The sequence below is a fragment of the Tupaia chinensis genome, unplaced genomic scaffold, assembly GCF_000334495.1.
Source record: "Tupaia chinensis unplaced genomic scaffold, TupChi_1.0 Scaffold000394_1, whole genome shotgun sequence".
Classification (NCBI taxonomy): domain Eukaryota; kingdom Metazoa; phylum Chordata; class Mammalia; order Scandentia; family Tupaiidae; genus Tupaia; species Tupaia belangeri.
Window position 1 is genome coordinate 2,426,870 of NW_006159896.1, and position 19,546 is coordinate 2,446,415.

A 19,546-nucleotide genomic window follows, 5' to 3' on the forward strand; every position below is an offset into this window, starting at 1 on the left:
CCCAAAAAAAAAAGCTATTCTAAAAAAAAAAAAAAAAAAAAAAAAAAAGAAACGTTACAGCCAACAACGGGCCCTTCCTAGATCACTAGAGAGAAGTGGTGAAAAGTGTCAGGCAGTTTTTCAGAAGCCTACCGAAAGGAGAATTCAATGTCGGGAGCTCCAGAACAGTGTCTCAGCCCCCTGATAGGCAGATAGTAAGAGACAGATGGAAGGGATCCCCCTATGGAGGGACAGAGACACTCAGCAATGTGCCAGACTCCAGACTGAGGCTTGGAGGGAGCCCAGGGCCTCCCAACAACAGGGACCAGAATAGCTCATTGCACATAAGGGACCAGTTGTCTCTCCTCCTGAAGACAAGAAACCAAATGCCACAGAGAAGCTGAGATGTGATTATACAGAATTTCTAATGATGAAGTGAAAGAATTCTGTCTCCTTTTGAAGCCATTTAAGACACCGAGAAGTTAGAAGTAACCAGGGAGATTCCTTTAGTGAAAGGGGCCTTATCTATCTTGGTCATCACTAGCGCCCAATGTGTCTTATAGAGTGCCTAGTCCATAGTAGGCCATGCAGCAAATAAACGGATCATGGATAAGTAATACCTCCATTCCTCTCTGCTCTAGGGGAATGCAATAGGTCCCTCCTTTCTCCTTTCTGCCACTCCCTCACCTGCCAATATCTTCTCAGAAGTTCTCAGACACACTTTCAAGTACAGCTCATGTTACTTTGACCTCTTTCCCATTCTAATCCTCATTCTCCCACATTCTGGAATGCATTCCTTCAAGAGTATTTATTTATGCGCCTACTAAGTTCCTGACAGGGACATGTGCCCCAGGAAGCCAGCTGTTCTCTAGTATTACTACAATCTTATAATTCACTGTGAAGTTCCTTTCCACAATGCCATCAATGCCTTTACAAATAAAAATTAGCAGCCATACCAAATGCTGATGAGGGAGTTGGGACACTGGACACCTTACACTTTGCAGGAGGGAATACAAAACCATAAGTTAAGTCTTTTGGGAAAGCCTGAGAGTTTTATATGAAATATGCAGTCACTGTATCACCCAGCTACTGTTCTCTTTCTTGGGCATTTACCACAGACAAATGAAAATGTATGTTCACAAACATGTACGAAAGTGTTCAGAGCAGCTCTTTTAGTGACAGTGGAAAACTAACACTGAACACAGGCAGGATGCCTTTTCAAAGGCAAATCTTGGGTTGTTGGAAAAGTCATGATACATTTTTGCATAGAAAAACAGAAAACTACACATGGCTTTTCTGATGACCCCATAGTTAAACAAACTGCTGTGCATTCATGCCGTATGCCATGGAACACGACTCAACAGAGAAGCAACAAGCTCCTGATACCACGTGGATGGACCTCCAGGGAATTATGCTGAGTGGAAAAAGCCAGTGCCAGAAGGTTACACACCACGATTCCACCCACGCAACACTCCTGAAGTGACAAAATTATAGAGGGAGGCGGGAGGAAGATGTGGTTATAAAGGGCAGCCTGGGGTACCCTGTGGTGATGGAACGGTTGTGTATTTTGTCTGTGGATACAGAAACCCACACATGTGACAAAACTTCATGTACCACTTGAGAAATCTAAGTCAGACCAGTGGATGGTAGCAAGGCCAACGTCCTGGTCAGGTGCTGTCCTGCAGTTCCATGAGACGCTACGACTAGGGGTAAGTGGGGAAAGGATCTGCGGACTCTGTGTCATTTCTTACAACTGCACATGCATTTATGATTACATCAAAATAAAAGGTTCAGTTTGAAAAACAACCACACCTGAGTTGAAATTCTTTTGCTCCTCACTAAGTGGTTCTCGAGCTACCATGTGGTATCAGGCAGTGTGCCAGGTGTGAAGCCTGCAGTGTGTGGTCGCTGTTGTCATAGTTTACAGTTTAGTGGGAAAGAAAAATATGAAGGCCACAAGACTTCCTAGGAGCAAAAGTATCATGAAACGAAGCACATCTGTATGTAACAAATCTGGGAAATCATGAAACCATCTTTCTTTTTATTATCCCCTTAGTAAGTAGTATGTGTGTCTTCAGGTGTGAGTGCCCATAGCAGAAGCCTGGGAGGTCTGTCGTACCCTTCTCTGTCCAAGACTCACGATCCAGAAACCTGGGAAATGCAACTACAAAATGATTCCTGCCAAGTGCAATGTCCGCACATGCTTCCTCTATTCTCAACTTCTTTTGGCTTCTCTTACCCTGTAAGGTCAAGACTCAGGGGTTTTCCAGCTCGAGTATAATTGGGCTTGGGAAACGTTGCTCCATGTGGGATCTACAAATGCATGACCAAAAAGGACTAGACAGAAACGTAAATGGAAAAACACTGCAGGCAGCACACACAGCTGCACACCTCCCTTAAGACCTGTGGATCGACTTCTAGGGAGAAATCTCTCTGAAATCTCCTAGGCCCTGGGATTCACAACACCTGCCCCCAATGGCACTGAGACCCTGAAGGGAGACCCGCTATTCAGTCCCAAGGCAGCAAGAATCCTGGAAAGAGCAAAGTCATTCTTTTAAAAAAATTTTTTTTTCTTTTTTTTTTTTTGAGAGGTTTTTCTATAGGGCGCATGTGCTTGCCAGAAAGACAGAGAGAGACAGAGAGACAGAAAGTAAGAAATCACGCCCCAGGGGGATGGCCACGCGGCAATCCCTTTCCTCCACTCTCTTCTTGGGATTTTGGGCATGCATGTGCACACGCCTGGCGTGAGTTTAATTAAGCCACCGGGTCCGGGACTCGAACTGTGGTTGACTACATAGGAGTTCGGCGACATAGCCATTATGCTAACTGCTGTTCCCTTAAAAATTTTTTTTAAGAGAAGTTATTTGCTATAGGGCTCATGCGCTTGCTGGAGTGACAGAGAGAGAAAGAGAGACAGAAAGCGAGAAATCACTCCCTCCCCCAGTGGGGGAAGCAAGGCCATTATGACTCTTGTTAGTGAAGCCCCTGAACTTGAGCTGGGAAGAACTTCAGGACCTCAGATCCCACCACTGACCTAATGGAACTAGCCTGGGGATTCAAATGAACGTTGAAACTTGAGAAAAACATCTTGGTTCTCAAATCTAGAATCTATGGAATTTTTCCTCTAATTTGTTTTATTGTGAAATATTCCAAGATATATAAGAAGAAAGAACACAATGGACATTGCAGATATACTTAACATCCCTGTGCATCTCTGACTCCACCTTCATCTCTCCCTCTCCTGACCCAATCACTAACTGAACTTATACTTTCTGCTCATATTTTTATAATGTACTTATTCATAAGCAATATGCAGTATTACTTAACATATTTTCAGAATCTACACAAATGAATATCACACCATGCAGATCTCCCTGCAACTAGCCTTTTTGGTTGACCAATTTGCTTTTGAGATTTGTACATGGTGACACCTGTCACATGAATTCATTCACTTAAACTGCTGGATAATATCCAACGACATCAGTAGCCTACTGTCCCTCCTTTCTCCTACTGTCAGACATTTCAGTTGTTTCCAATTTTTAAACAGTGCTGTGATAAACATCTCTGTAATATATCTCTTTGAATAAAAGTGCAATCATAGCCCTAGATTATATATCCAAGAGTGGAATTGTAGTTCAAGATGTGTGAATTGTGATTTTCCCCCCCATATGATGCCAATTGCTTTCCAGAGTGGGTATATCAAACACACTGCCATCATCAGCGATGTGGAAGTTAATGGGGGAATCTTCAAAAGGTTCATGGAAAATCCATATTACAAAAAAAATACATGGATTTCAAAATTTTTTTTATTAGTTTATTTCTTCAATGACTGAGAGATATAATGAGACAAGAAGAGAGAGAGAGAAAATGAGAGAAACCCCAACAGGGTCCTTATGCCATGGTCTACCCCCCACCCCTTGGTCAGGCTTCAGACAGTCCCAGATTATGGGTACACACATGACTGGTGTACTCAGGAAGGTCTCTAGACCTGAACTAGGAACCTTTGAAGAAGGACTGCCTCACAGACCACCATGTTTTACTACTATGCCACTGTCTGGCCCCCCTAAAATTTTTTTGCACCAAAACCAAACTGACATGAACTTATAACAGGATCTATTAATAGTTTGAGACATTTAAGAAGGACAAGACAGGGGACCAGCAGCTGGCATAATGGCTATGTCGCTGGACTCCCATGTAGTCAACCACAGTTTGAGTCCTGGACCTGGTGGCTTAAACTCATACTGGGCACGTGTGCGTGTGTGTCCAAGATCCCAAGAGAGAATGGAGGAGAAGGGATTGCGGTGTGGCCATCCTCTCTAGAGGAATGATTTCTCACTTTCTGTCTCTCTGTCTCTCTCTGTCTTTCTGGCAAATGCATGCACCCTATAGCAAAAAACTCTCAAAACAAAAATAAAAACAAAAACAAAAAAGAATGACAGGACAAAAGTTTGGAAGGAGCTCATCAGGACAACATAAATCCTACTAAAATTAAAGCAAGAACAAATACAAAATTAATGGTGGGAACCAGCAGTTAGCGTAATGGCTATGTAGCTGGACTCACACGTAGTCGACCGCGGTTCATGTCCCGGACCCGGTGGCTTAAAACTCACGCCGGGCGCGTGTGTGTACGTGCCTGAGATCCCGAGAGGAGAATGGAGGAGAAGGGATTGTGGCGTGACCATCCCCCCTGGGGGGTGATTTCTCGCTTTCTGTCTCTCTGTCTGTCTGGCAAGCACACATGCCCTATAGCGAAAAAACCTCTCCAAAAAAAAAAAAAAAATTAATGTTGAAGTTTCAGTGTAAAGTGGTAAAATATTTGATGCTTTAAGGAATGTTTGCATGGATAATGTCTCAAATGTAGCAGCAAATTACAAACGTATAACTTGTTTATAGAAGGGATGAGACGAAGCTGAAGATGATGCCAAGGCTAAAGATGATGCCGGCAGCAGCAGCTCATTCATGTCAAATTACAAGGAAAAAATTAGTCTTGTTCATGCCCCAGCTGAAGTGGACTGATGATTAAAAGCAGAAACTAGTCAACACTACAGCTATCACTATTAGTTCAGCTTATACAGTTCTGACCAAAAAATAAAGTCAAGCAAACTTTCTGCTCACTGGCTGCTGAATACCAGATCAGCTGCAAACAGGGGCAGAGCATTCAATGGAAATTTTAAACAAGTGGGATCAAGATTCTGAAGCAGGCCCAGCCTAGGTGGCATGGTCTGTAGAGTACAAGACTGCAGTGCTGGAAACCACAGGCCAACTTGGGTTCAGATTCCTGGGTTAGCTTGAAAACACACTCTGCATGTGCATGTGGGTGTCCAAGATCCTGAGGAGCTGGAGGGCTGGGCAAAGGGTTTTGTGGCAGGATGACACCCTGTCAAGACCGCTTTTTCTCTCTCATGCATGTGTGTACATGTACTCTCCATCATTAAAAAAATGGAAAGAAAAAGAGAGAAAGGAAGGAAGGAAGAAAGAGATCTTAGAGAATTTTTTTAAAGAATTGTAACAGAGGATGACACCTGGCTTTACCTGTATGATCTTAAAGACAAAGCACAATCAAACAGTGGCTAGTAAGAGGTAGAAGTGGTCTAGTCAAAGCAAAAGCAGACCAGTCACGAAGAAAGGCCATGGCAACAGTCTTGGGGAGCTCAAGGCATTTTTGCATGTTGACTTTCTAGAGGGCCAGAGAACAATAAATTATTAGAGGACTGTTTTGTTAAAGCTAGCTGGGGACCAGCAGTTGGCGTAATGGCTGACTCCCATGTAGTCGACCGTGGTTTGAGTCTTGGATCAGGTGGCTTAAACTCATGCCCGGTGCGTGTGTGTGCGTGCTCAAGATCCCAAGAGGAGGGTGGAGGAGAAGGGATTGCAGTGTGGCCATCCCCCCTGGAGGGTGATTTCTTGCTTTCTGTTTCTGTGTTTCTGTCTTTCTGGCGAGCACGCACTCACTATAGCAAACTCCTCTCTAAAAAAAAAAAAAAAAAAAAAAAAGCTAGCTGAAGCTACAGCAGAAAAACACTGGGTGAAGTTTAACCAGAGTGTCCTTCTCTACCATGACAGTGCTCCTGCTCATTCAAACAAGGACAACTTTGCAAGAGTGTGAATGCTGTCATTAGGCATCCACCTTACAGTCCTGACCTGGCTCCTTCTGGCTTCATTGTGTTTCCTAATCTTAAAACACCTTTAAAGGGCACACATCTTTCTTCAATTACTAATATAAAAGACTGTTTCGGTATAGTTAAATTCTCAGGGCCCTCAGCTCTTTAGGGATGAAGAAAATAGTTGGTATCATCACTTACAAAAGTATCTTGAACATGATAGAGCTTATGTTGAGAAACAAAGTTTATATTGCATTTTTTATTTTCATTTTCCATGAATGCTTTGAAATTCCTTTGTGTTTGCTGCAAATCTTAGCAAACACTCAGTATCATCAGACATTAGTTTACTAGTGTGAAGGAAATAAAATGGTGTCTCAATGAGGTATGTTTTAATTTGCATTCCTTTGAAAGTTCAAGAGCTTGAACATCTTCCACTGTTTACCGGCCATTTGGGCAACTTTGGCATAATTTGCCTGTTTCAAATCCTTTGCCAACCCCTTTTTTTGTATGTTATTGTGGTCTTTTTCTAATTGTTTCATAGGAATTATTTGTATATGCTAAAATCTACCCCCTTTTCGTTAACAAATTATAGATGCCTTCTAGATAGTGGTTAATCTTTTAAAATTTTGTTTCTGATATCTTTAACCATACAGAAAATTTAGAATTCTAATATAGACATTTTCAATCTTTTTCTTTATGGTCTTTGTTTTTCCGAGTTAAGAAATCCTTCGCCACCATAACATCATAAAGACACTACCTTTCCCTGCAGAAGTTGTCAAGTTTGCTTTGTAATTTTTTTCATCTAAATGTGTAACTGTTCAGTGTCCCCCTCCACCTCCTCAATCACAATCTTTAGAAGTGGGTTCTAACACCTGAATTTTTAGCCAAAATATATTTCATAGGTGATTCCATCATAGCTAGTCCAAGAAATGACAGACCCATTTCTTACCCATTGGATACCAACGGAAAGCATCTCCTCTACAAATCCCAGGAAACCATCTCATCTCTGTGTTCTTCTTTTGGGGGAGTGAGGGGAAGAAACTTCTGGAGACTCCCAGGCCTGGAGGCTTCAGGGCAATCTGGCATCCAGTCTGTTATTGGTGATTGTGCATCATCTACCAGATACTTGAAAAACAGCTATCCAGCTTCTACTTCCACATTATTAGTGAAAAGAAATACACTATGCCCCAAAGTCTCCCATCCTTCCTGTTAAGTAGTTTTCTCTATCCTGAGTTGAAATCCATCACACCTTAATTTTCACCAGCTGGTCCCACACCTACAGCCTTTCATTTTTCCTTTAACTTCCTTCCTTACCATCACATACGCCCCCCCCAGCCACCTGGCTAGTCTGGCATGGTTCTCCCCTTCCTCGCAATGCTCCAGCCATCTGCCTTCTTCCTTTCCCTCCAACTTGCTGATCTTCTTGCCTTAGGATCTAGAAAGCTCTCTCTAAACTCCTCCTCCTTCCTGACAACCGCCCCCATCACACACGCTAGGAATTACAAAGAGGGTATTCCATGAACTTCTGCTTCCGTACCTAGAATTTAAACTTCACCATGGCAGGCTGCCTGTTGGTTCTGTTCAATGCTGAATCCTTAGCTCCCAACATAATACCTGGCACAAGGTTAGCTCTTAGTAGGGTTTTGTTAAATGATGAGTGGTGCATGACTGAATACAAGGTAGCCAGCCCTTTGGAGCCATATAAAACAAGTTAAGATCACTTCTACAGGGCAGCCCTTCAAGTATGAGGAAATCCCTAGGTTTTCTTCTTCCTTATAGAAGGTGTGGAGAAACAGGAGAGTGACACCTGTGGGCAGGTACCTAAAGAACAAACAGAAAGACCATTCCATAACTTTCAGTTTCTCTAGAGTCAGGCCTGGAGATTTCACTGACAGCTGCAGTGAGCAGAAGTGAGCTGCATTATGTAGCATATTCATGAAATTTGTTTTTTGAGTCAAACATCAAAATACTGTAAATGCTGGCTCAGGTGAATCTCAAAAAATTCATTTCAGAGGTCAATATGAAGCTGGTAATATGATCAAACAAAGAAAATACTGTGAGAATCATCATAATGAACAAATTGTGACATGGCTTACTAGCTATCAGTTAAAGATGAAGCTGGTGGCCATCGCCCCAGGGGAATGATTTCTCACTTTCTCTTTCTCTGACTCTCTGTGTCTCTATGGGGCGCTATAGCAAAAATCTCTCAAAAAAAAAAAAAAAAGATGCTTGATTAATGATTGATAACCACAGCAATTACTATTGATAACCACGGCACCTCCTGTTGGACTTAATGAGAAAAAACAAACAAAGCAGCTATCATGGTGTCTAGTTTGAACACATTATCTGAATAAACAGACTGTGCAACTTTATAACTCTCATCAACACAGAGAAGAAAAAAAAGTCTCTGTAGAAAGCTTGAAAGCAAGCTAGAATTTGCTATACTCTAAAAATGTCTGCTTTAGAAATGTAGCTGTTGGGGAGGAAAAATTTCCTCCACTCTCTTGATTCTTTGCCTGAGGCCAGCAAATTAAAGTGACAAAAGAAAGATTAACAGGAGAAAAGGCATATAAATGTTATATGCAAGGAGGCTCTACAGAAAAGAAATGAAAGTCCAGGGACCAGAAGTTGGCCTAATGGCTATGTTGCTGGACTCCTATGTAGTCTACCGCTGTTGAGTCCTGGACCAGGTGGCTTCAACTCACACCTGGCGTGTGTGCCTGCGTGCCCAAGATCTCGGAGAAGAGAATGGAAGAGAAGGGATTGCAGTGGTGTGGCCATCCGCCCTGGGGGGTGATTTCTCGCTTCCTGTCTCCCTGTCTCTCTCTGTCTTTCTGGCAAGCGCACGTGCCCAATAGCAAAAACCTTCCAAAAAAAAAAAAAAAGAAAGAAAAAGAAAGAAAGTAATGAAAGTCCAAAGAAATAGTTAGACTTGGGGGCTTGGGGGCTTATATACCATTTTGACAAAGGGTGATAAATTGTGAAGTGACTAGACAAAGGAAAAGGAGTTTGGGGCATGATAATTTGTGGGAAAGCAAATATGTAGGACAGTAAATGGCAAATAAAGGTTATTTAGTAAGGTCTGTCTCCTCTCCATCTCCCAATATCATCCCAATAAGTGTCCCCCTCTTTCTGGGATAGAGGAAGCGGGAAGGACACCTCCACAAGGGAATCGTGTGCAGTGCTTTTAGGTAGACAGTGGGAAGGAAGAGAGTTCTTACTGTGTCTGCTTTTTTCTCAATTGCCTTCAGCTTAAAATAACCGTTGTGCAGAAGAGGCATAACAGGAGGGGGAGTGTATTCTAATCCCTTTCACAGCCAATACCAGTATGTAAAAATTTCTTAGTCTAGAACACAAAAATAAATGCTGTGAAACTGACATGAATTTTGCCTTGAAAGAGGGAGAAGGCCTAGGGCTACTTTTTAAATTATCTCTGTATTGTATTCTAATTTTCCAGAGCAATATAGATCCACTCAGTGCTTATCTGTGCTCAATTTTTCTCCAGGCACATTCAGATCCTGCAGTGAAAGAAAAGCAGCTTACTCTGTGCTTTTAAGGTCAAACCATATTCTTGAAAGATTTTCTAAAGTGTTTACTTCACTAAGCTTCTCTGATTCTGAGATAATTTCTTAGGAAAATGAAATGACAGAAACCAAGGGTGACTGAGAGTAGAGAAGGAGGGAGGAGTGTTCTTCAAAGAAAGACAAATCTTAGGTAAATAAACCAAACTTAGGGAAATATAGGAGGCAAAAGCATTTAAACTAAGAATATCTATTACTAAAGGCGATGGCAAGGCAACAACCGGCCTGTTTCTAAGGCCAAAATGAGATTTCATAAAGATGAGTGCTGGCTAAAGTGAATTTAGGACAGAGCAGCCCAAAATATTGGCATTTGCCTCTTAGAAGCACTGATTAAAAAGAGCAATACTCTTTAATCACTATTTATAGTGCCCCTTTATAGTGTTCTGTTCTGTACTTTGAGATTAGGTGACACCAAAAATGGGTTGCTGGTCCTTGAGGAATGTGAAATTTGAAAGTACTGAAGACTCAAATAGTCAAAGGAATGTAATTCCTAGTAATGGCATAACCTCCTTGAGGAAAACTGATTGCTTCCAGTGGGTATTCCTACAGGGGATGCTAAGTGCTACAGTGACTAGGGCATCCAGAAAAAGGCCACGATGTCCTGGCACAGAGTGAGACCATTCTCTTTCCTCTTCTTAGGTCACAGGGAGCAGCAACAGACACCCTATTAGCAGTATATTTAACTCCGTTGACTTGCATTGTGAAGATCCACATTCCTCTCCCTCTAATTCAGGCCACCTCCTTCTCTGGGGACCTCTCTACTCCTAAGGCTTTAAATATCATCACTATGCTAATAACTCCCCAAACTAAACCTTCAACTCTTCAACTGCAAACTCAGACTTGCAACTGCTGGACGCAGTTCCAGGGATTCCCTACCAGCTCCCAAAACATAACATGTCCCAAATCACACTCACTCCCACTTCTGCATTCTCCACTCTGTCAGCAGGCCTGCCATCCTCTCCCAGCCATTTAAGTGATACAGTTCAGAGTCCTGTCCCATGTCTTCTCTCACATCCAGCACCTGATCAGTCACCTGGTCCTGCTGTGGCTTCCTCCATAGTGTTGCTTCTGAAAATTGTATGATTGTACCTGTGCTTTTGCATTTCATTCTCTGAAGAGAGGACTCATTCATTTGATTCAAAACAGCTACAAGGCTATATGGAGTTAAGTTTTCTCCTGTCTTGCCCCCTCAGTCCACCATTTCCTCTCCCCACAGGAACTTGTATTATTCTTTGTATATCTCCCAGAGTTGCTGTATAAATTTACAATGAGAGAAAAATACATACTTCTCTTTCCCCCTTTTTTACACAAATAGTAGCACACTATACACAATCCTACTCCTTATCCTTGTTATTTTTACTTAATGTATCTTAGCAATCTTTCAAATCAGTACCAAAAAACCTCCTGTATTCTTTATTATGGCTACATAGTATTCCACTGGATAGATTTCCCATATTTTATTGAACCAATCCATAGTGAATTGGTTCTCAATCCTTTCTATCACTAGTAACACTGCAGTGTGTGGCTTTCTATATGCCATCTTGCACGGGCAAATATTTGTAGAATTTCACAATACCTTCTAGTTTCTCCTATCCTCTCATTTCCATCTCTACTTTCCTTTCGCGCAGACCTTCACTGTTGCAGAAGCCTTATAACTTGTATATCTGCTAGGTTTATCTTAACTTATACCCAACAAATACTTAGTAAGCACTTTTTACTCCCAAGTGCTCCGCTAAGGCAGAGAAAAACAAGAGAATTAAAACCAGGGGCCAGCAGGTGTTATGATGGTTAAGGTGCTGAACTCCCACATGGCTAACCATGGTTTGAGTCTCCAGGCCCAGTGGCTTGAAAATCATACCAGGTGCATGTGTATGTGTGCCTAAAATCCCAAGAGGAGAATGGATTATGGCATGGCCATCCCTCCCCTTCCCCCTCCCACCCCCCGAGAGACGATTTCTCACTTTTCCTCTCTCTCTCTCTCTCTCCCTCCCTCTCTCTGAACAAGTGTGCTTGCCCTTTAGCAAAAACCTGAAGAAGAAGAAGGAGAAGAAAAAAAAGAATGAAAAAGAAAAAACAGACTCAGCCACCAACCCTTGCCAGTCTCCGATGGTTGAAGTTTTAAAAGCTTGTCAATTATTCAACCTTTCTCTTCTTCCCTAAGAAAGAATACAGGACACAGCACGCTAGTACCCAGGAAACTGCTTAGTCCCCAGGACAAGGGCACCAACTTCGTGCTTAGCTTCATTATTGTCCAGCATTGTACAACTATATTCCTCACTGGACAGTAGGAAACGCCCTGGGGCCACTGACATCCCATAAACACTTCTCCTGATCTGCACACCTGAGCTTACTGAGGTTCAGAGGTGGGTACTGGTAGACAGACGTAGGTTCAACAATTCCTGCTCTATCACTTACAAGCCCAACCTTTCTAGGCTTAGGCTTCCTTATCTTTAAAGTGCAGATAGCAGTAAAGACTAACTGCGACAATGAATTTAAGATGTCTGGACAAATGCCTGGAAATAAGTGATCGATAAGTATTTGTTGAATGAACGAGTTAATGAGTGAGCAACCCATAGAATGGCAGCGGTTTTTAAAGACACATCTTTCTAAGCCCATTTTCCAGGAAAGCCAACATCTGGTTCCTGGTACAATCAGGCTTCTTCCAGCCCCCAAGTCTGGGGGTCCAGCCCTAGGCTCGACCCCGTCCATTCCCACGTGCCGCTGGGTAAGAAGCATTTTACTGGGAATCGGCTGCCGGTTCCTCGGTTCCTCGGTAAGGACACAGGTGCTCACACTGACTGCAGCCCCAATGCCCCGAGCCTCACCCACCGGATTGCTGCGGTCAGCCCTGAGGCCGGCCAATCACCAGGACTCTGCCCCCCCCTAACCGGTTACCAATAGGAGATGGAAGGCGCCCACTCGGTTTGCTTCTCCTACATTTCATAGGCTCTCCAGCAGTTATGCCCGCTCCTTTTATACGTCACTCCCGTGATGCACCATGGGGCTTGTAGTCTAGCGAGAAGGCTGTGAGGGCCGCTCCACTGCGGTAACTATAATAAATCCCGCCCTGAGCCCCAGCGCCGACCCGCCTGGGTTACCGCCGAACCGTTTGTACACAAAATTCGCTCTTCGAACCGTTTGTACACAAAATTCGCGCTTCCGATGAGTAACGAAGGAAGGAACACCAGTCTTCCTTTTCAGCCCGCCTTAGGTAACTGAAGCCCTAGGTTCCCTCCCCAACCTGCAGCTCTGGGGCCTCCCTGGGAGCCTCGCTAGCCAGATGCATTACACCCAAGTAATTCAGTATTAATTAAGATTTAAACTCAGTTTCAGATCAAGGAGACATTCGGTTCTCATCTTTACCTAAAAGGCAATTTAGGGAAGATATGGTGGTAGCCTCTCCTAAACTATGGTAGCATTTTATATTTCAAACTGCAATGCCTCTTCAAAGTTGGTGCTCAGTGAACATTACTCAATAAAGATATGATTAGCACCCCATTAAGAACAGAAATGTGGGCCAAGCATGGTGTGGTGGTTAAAGTGCTGGATTCTGATTTGGCTGTCTGTGGTTTGAGTCCTGGACTTGGCACTTGAAAATGATTCTGGGCACCTATGCCCCAAATCCTGAGAAGACAATGGAGCAGAGGGGATTGGGGCATGGCCATCTCCCCTGGGGTGATTTCTTTCTTTTCCCTCTCTATGGTAAGAACACATGCCCTATGGCAAAAAACTAACTAACTAACTAAACAAAGACAGAAAGAAAACAGAAATGGAACCTCCCAACTAAACATCCCCTCCCCTCTCCTTCCCCATCTTCCCCAAACGGTAATAAGACATTTACTCTTCCTGACCATTAAGGGTCTTGGTGTTACAGTGAATATGAGCCCACACTGAGTTGAAGTTTTATTTACTTACTTACAGGTTGACCTGGGACTCGAGTTCAGGGTCTTTCATTGGCCACGTCTGGAGGGGCTGGATGCCAAAGGACAGAGACGATTTTGCTTTCCAGAGGAGGGTCTGTGCCATCTGACTGCCACAGGAACCCTTGGTCAGTGGATCCATCAGTGGGCCTGGAGGCTGCGGTGCTGTACTGAAACAGAAGGGGTTGGGAAAGGTGCTGTGAAACTGGACAATGGCAGGCTGCTCACTGGCTTAGCTGGCACTCCTACCCAAGGCCAGCCCTTTCATAAACCAGGAGGACTGGGGAGTAAGGCAAGCCCAAGACCCAGGGCCCACCATGACCAGCCCATGACCTTTCTGCCCAGAGTGGTGCTCATGCCCTTGCAGTCCCAAGTCCTGCCACGGCCCCCGGCCATGAGTTGAGTCATCCACACAGTCAAGTTGGTGGGGTCTGAGTGTAAAAGGAGATCCAGGAAGCGATTAAACAATTATGAACCGATTTAGAAAAGTCAGTATTGGGGCCAGCAGGTGTCATGGTGGTTAAGGGTGCTGGACTCCCACATGGCCGACCACGACTCACTTTCACTTTCTCTCTCTTTCTCTCTCCCTTTCACTCTATCACACTCTGGTCAAATTAATATATATATATATATATATATATATATGGACAAATAAAGATAAATAAAATAATTCTTAAAAGAAAATGTATTGATGCAGTAAGGGAGGCTATGTCTAAGAATGCTTTTAGAGCTTAATTAGTAGTGGGATCGCATGGCCACCAGTGGGGTAGTCCAGGTTGACTCCTCATTTCCCAAGAGAAGTCGTAATAAGGACCCAGATTGGCAATGATACTGGAGACAAAAAGGACCAAAACCCACATTCAAAGAGTAATGGGATACGACACATGAATAGTGACTGCGTGCTGAGTAATGTTAGAGGATCATTCCTGAAGTGTGCTGCTGCTGCTTTTCTGATGCCTCATGAGGAAGGCAGGAAAGAAAGGAGTTCTGGGGGGACGAGGTGCTTGGTTAGGAGATGCAGGCATCCCTGCTGCTTCTGACTAGAATTATTTTCTGAGCCAATAAGAAGCATTCTTCATTCACCTCTACCTCCAGTAACAAGCCCAAAAAATCCAATTATTTGGAAATAAAAATAAACATAAAAGAATAAACAGCAGGCCAGCAGGTGGCATGGAGTAAGTTAAGGTGCTGGGTTCCCACATGGCCAACTTCATGGTTTGAGTCCCAGGCCTGGTGGCTTGAAAAATCACACCATGTGTGTGTCCATGCATGCCTAAAATCCCAGGAAGAGACAAGAGAGGGGACTGCAGTGTGGCCATCCCCCCTGGGGTGTGGGGGAGTGATTTCTTACCTTCCCTCCCTCTCTCTCTTACTGGAGAGCTCACATGCTCTATAGCAAAACAAACAAAACAAATCAAAAGCAAGCTTAGATAACACTTTAGGTATAATTTATTTATTTATTTATTTTTGAGGTTTTCACGTGCGCTCACCAGAAAGACAGAGAGAGACAGAAAGCGAGAAATCACCCCCCAGGGGGGATGGCCACGCCGCACTCCCTTCTCCTCCATTCTCCTCTCAGAATCTTGGGCACGCAAGCACATGCGCCCGGCGTAAGTTTAAGCCATCAGGTCGAGGACTCAAACCACGCTTGACTACATGGGAGTCCAGCGACATAGCCATTGCGCCAACTGCTGGTCCCAGGTATAATTTATTTTTAGTTGCCAAAGGACACATGTGCTTGCCAGAGAGAGACAGAAATAGAGAGAGGGAGACATCCCCCAGTGGGGTATGGTCATGCTATAATCCCTTCTCCTCTGTTTCTCCATCTTGTCAGGGTTTTAGGCATCCTAGCATGCATATGCACCCAGAGTGTTTTGTAAGCTGCCAGGGCCTGGATTCATACCATGGTCAGCCATGTGGGATCCAGATGCCTTAACCACTAGGCCACAAGGCCAGCCCTGATGTTTTTTGTTTGTTTGTTTTGTATTGAGAGGGACGGGCAGGTGGTGTGGTGGTTAAAGGTGCTGGACTCCCACATTGCTGACCATGGTTCAAGTCCCAGACCTGGTGGCTTGCTTTCTCACTTTCCCTCTCTCTGTCTCTCTCTGATCAAACTGGAAAATAATAAATAAAGTTAAATAAAATAATTCTTTTTTTAAAAAAAGAAAAAGTGAGAGACACAGAGTGAGAGACAGAGAGGGGCACCTCAACAAGGTGTTCACACCTCAGTCACCCCTGAGGGCACACAGGCATGCCCAGTGAACTGGGAGACCGTAGAGCATGAACCCAGGGTCTTCCTACATGACTTCATCACAGAACACTGCATTACCACTGGGCTACTGTGGCTGGTCTTTAATGTCTTCTGAAGAAACTCTGTGACAAGGCAAAGGCCAGGGCAGCGTTACCCAAGAGGGGAACTGCCACCCTGCTGCTGGGCTGGGTGCCAGGAGAAGTGAGTGATTCCACATAGCCTGGGGATCTGGAGCCAGACAGGCACTGCTGGTTCCATCTTCAAAACAACAAGAAACATCATTCTAGTGACCTCTGTCTAATGCAGGAAGGATTCAAGATCCACCTCCCATCTGCCTGTCCCCCTGGCATACCTCCTCTATTAGTGACAACTCAGCTACCCCATTGCCTTCCCTGGGCCCAAGAAGCCACACGGACATATCTGACCCAGACTTCTAGATACTCTAACCCCAAGCTGGCTTCAGGCCACTTATCTTGGCAGCAATTAGATAGACATCAGGGGCTCAGGCCTGCCACTGAAGACAAAGGACAAGAAGCCAAGGTTCTGGCATGTTATCAATTGTTCTTTACTCAAAGGAAGTCCAAGTCTTCTAAAACCCAGTGTCCCAAAGTTTATGGCTGCCTTAGCAACAAACTGACTGATAAATATGAAAGCAGGGCTTTGGGACAAGAGACATTGTCCTTTTTCCTCCCTTCTTAACCCTCCAGATTTCTTTTCATTACAAAAATAGTATTTTAATGTAAAAGAGCTACTTAAAGAGTGCTTCCAAAAAAAACAGATAAGGGAGTGGAGGAAGCAGAACAGGGATCAGGAAGAAGCCAAGGAAGGTGTCAATTTCAGGCAAGGTCCTGTGAGGGGATAGCTCAACATGGACTAAGCTGTGCTGTCCTGCTTGGTGACCGCTAGCTCCATGTGACTGTTGGGCAACTGAAACGTGGGCAGTCTATAGGGAGGTGTGGACATGTGACATATACACTGGGTTTGGAAGACAAAGTGTAGGACTGCTCAGTAAGTGTTTAAGCTGACTGCATGTTGAATGACGGTAAGACAATACTAGAACTGCTTTTTTACTGTGGCTGCTGGAAGACGTAGCTTGCTTTATATTTTGGACAATGCTGCTTGAGATCAATGGAGCCTCAGAGTTGCCCCAGCTGGGACAAGGAGTTGGGCTTTCAGGTTCCTGCAGCCCTTAGTAGCGGCTGAGGGCCCCAGGGTGGGGTGATACACACCCCCAAGTACTCTGAGTGCTCTGCACAGGTGGGCAAGGCAGTCGCAGGGGTGTGAGGATGGTCCACCTAAGAGTCACAATTGTGGGTGTTGGAGGCAAAATTGCACTGAAGTTGGTATAGAGGTGGGGAGAAGAAGAGCACAGAGAAAGGTGCCTGAGGGTATCCAGAGGGACCAACGCATCCATGACATCCTCACCTCTACTCCCTTTCCCTTCAGTTAACACCAGTCCTATCACTATGTGTCTGCAATTTTTTTTTTTTTGAAGAGGTTTTTACTATAGGGCGCATGCGCTTGCCAGACAGACAGAGAGAGACAGAGAGACAGAAAGCGAGAAATCAACTCCCAGGGTGGATGGCCACACCGCAATCCCTTCTCCTCCACTCTCCTCTTGGGATCTTGGGCACGCATGCACACGGGCCCGGCGTGAGTTTAAGCCACCGGGTCCGGGACATGAACAGCGGTTGACGACATGGGAGTCCAGCGACATAGCCATTATGCTAACTGCTGGTCCCTGTCTGCAATTTTTTAAAAAAAGATTTTGCTATAGGGAACAGGCATTCAGAGAGAGGGAGAGGGAGAAATCCATGTCTCCCTCTTCCAGGAAGGATGACCACACTGCAAAAACATTTCCATTCTCCTCTGGGATTTTGGGCATGCAATGCATACACACCTGGCATGATTCTCAAGCTGTTGGGTTTGGGACTTGAACCAAGTAGTCAGCCATGTGAGATCCAGTGCCTTGATCTCCACACCACCAGCTCGTCCCATGTCTGCAAATCTTTATATGACATTATGCTTCTACTTAGACTATTTGATGTTCTATAGCCTGCTTACCTACCTAAACCACAGAACTTAAACATCTTTCTACACTAGTAAATAGAGATGCATCTTTGATATGGAATGTTATAGAATGAGAAAACCTTATATAGTTTACATTGTTTAGTATTTTTTAAAAAAATATTTTATTTTAAAAGTTTATTTACTTCTTCCATAATGAGAGAGACAGAGAGAGAAACTGCACTCCACCCAACAGGGTCTTGCTGCCGTGATCTACCACCAACCTTCAGCCAGCCCCAGATCATGGGCAAGCATGTGTTGGGGACAAGCATGTCCCTGCTGTACTCAAGGAAAGTCTCCAGACTTGAATTAAGAACCCTTCCAATGCGGGACTGCCTCACAGACAACAACATTTTACCTGTATTACCATCTGACCCCATTCTTTGAAAATCTCTAAATTCTTAGACTGCGTAATTGTTCTAGCATGTTATTTTTTAGTCTTTTAATCTTTAAGATTTTGTTTAAAATTTCTACATGCTAGTTCTTTTAAGCCTTTCCCACCATTTAATTTTACTTTTTTGCCATCACTTTACTCTTAGAGTTTGGATTTTTTTTTTAATTTATTTTTTTTACACTTTCATCTAATCTTTAACTTCATTTTATAATTGTTTGATTTTTGTCTCAGATGTTTATTTTAATCCATTTACTCATTTATTTTTATCTTCTCTAGTCTTAGCTGTCTAATTAAAAATATGTATGCTTTCTTTAACCTTCTGACATGCTTTATCTTTTCTGGCTCAGTATTTAAAATAGTCATCAGTTGAAGAATTTCTTGGAAAGATGGTAGAGTAAGGGCTTATTTGCATAGCTTCTTGGAACTCATGGAAATAAGCAAAAATAGCCTGATAAGAGAAAACTTATGGAAAGCAGAGAATGTTCTAAGTCCATGCTCTAACTCTGGAGATCTGCTGTGCACAATTAGGTTTACGAGTGAAAGAGGACATCAAGATTCTGCACACCTTGCATAATAGGAGGGAAACCATCATGGATATTCTAAAGGCCTGACCATGTGATTTGGAGGGAAAGGACTGGAAGCATGATCAGGACTGGCTAGAGGGCTTTTTCTTTTTCCCATGGCCCCAGCATTCTAATAAGGTATGGCTTCCTGAGGGAAGGCTAAAGGAAAGAAGAAAAAAATCTGTCTTAGGAACCTCCTGAGCCTCTGGGAAGATATTAGTCCAAAGTGCACCTGAACCCGACAAAAGAGAGCCCACAAGTCATGGGAAATCACAATAGCCCAGGCCCTTTTTGGAGGGGGCTGTTTGCCCTGGGAGGTTAGCTGGGAATCTAAAAGAAGACTAGCCACTGAGCCAGATCCAGTAGGACCAGGGAATTTAGCAGACAGGAGGGAAAGTGGGCAAACAAACCAGATGGCATATCCTCACTGCCTGCAAACTACTTATTTCCCAAGGCCAGATTTACAGTCCAAGTTCTGAAAGAATACTTGGGTAAGGACTCATTGTTTAGGAGTCAGCAGGTGCATGGTGGCTAAGGTGCTGGACTGGCACGTGGCTGACTGCCACATGGCTGACTGCAGTAAGTCCCCGACGTGGAGGCATGATTTTTCACTTTCCCTTTCTCTCTCTGACTCTGTCTCTCTCTGGTGAATTAAAAAAACAATAACAATAAATAAAATTAAATAAATAA

General features: G+C 43.8%; 1 protein-coding gene across 1 annotated transcript in view; it reads right to left on the reverse strand.

Annotated features, from left to right (window-relative positions):
* GARNL3 (GTPase activating Rap/RanGAP domain like 3) overlaps window positions 1-14,131 on the reverse strand; it is a 139,452-nt gene extending 125,321 nt beyond the window's left edge. Inside the window, exon 1 of the mRNA XM_006154090.3 lies at window positions 13,581-14,131. Coding sequence (XP_006154152.1) covers window positions 13,581-13,723 — 143 coding nt within the window. The 5' untranslated portion in view covers window positions 13,724-14,131. The remainder of the gene's footprint in view (window positions 1-13,580) is intronic.
* Between the last annotated feature and the right edge of the window lie 5,415 nt (window positions 14,132-19,546).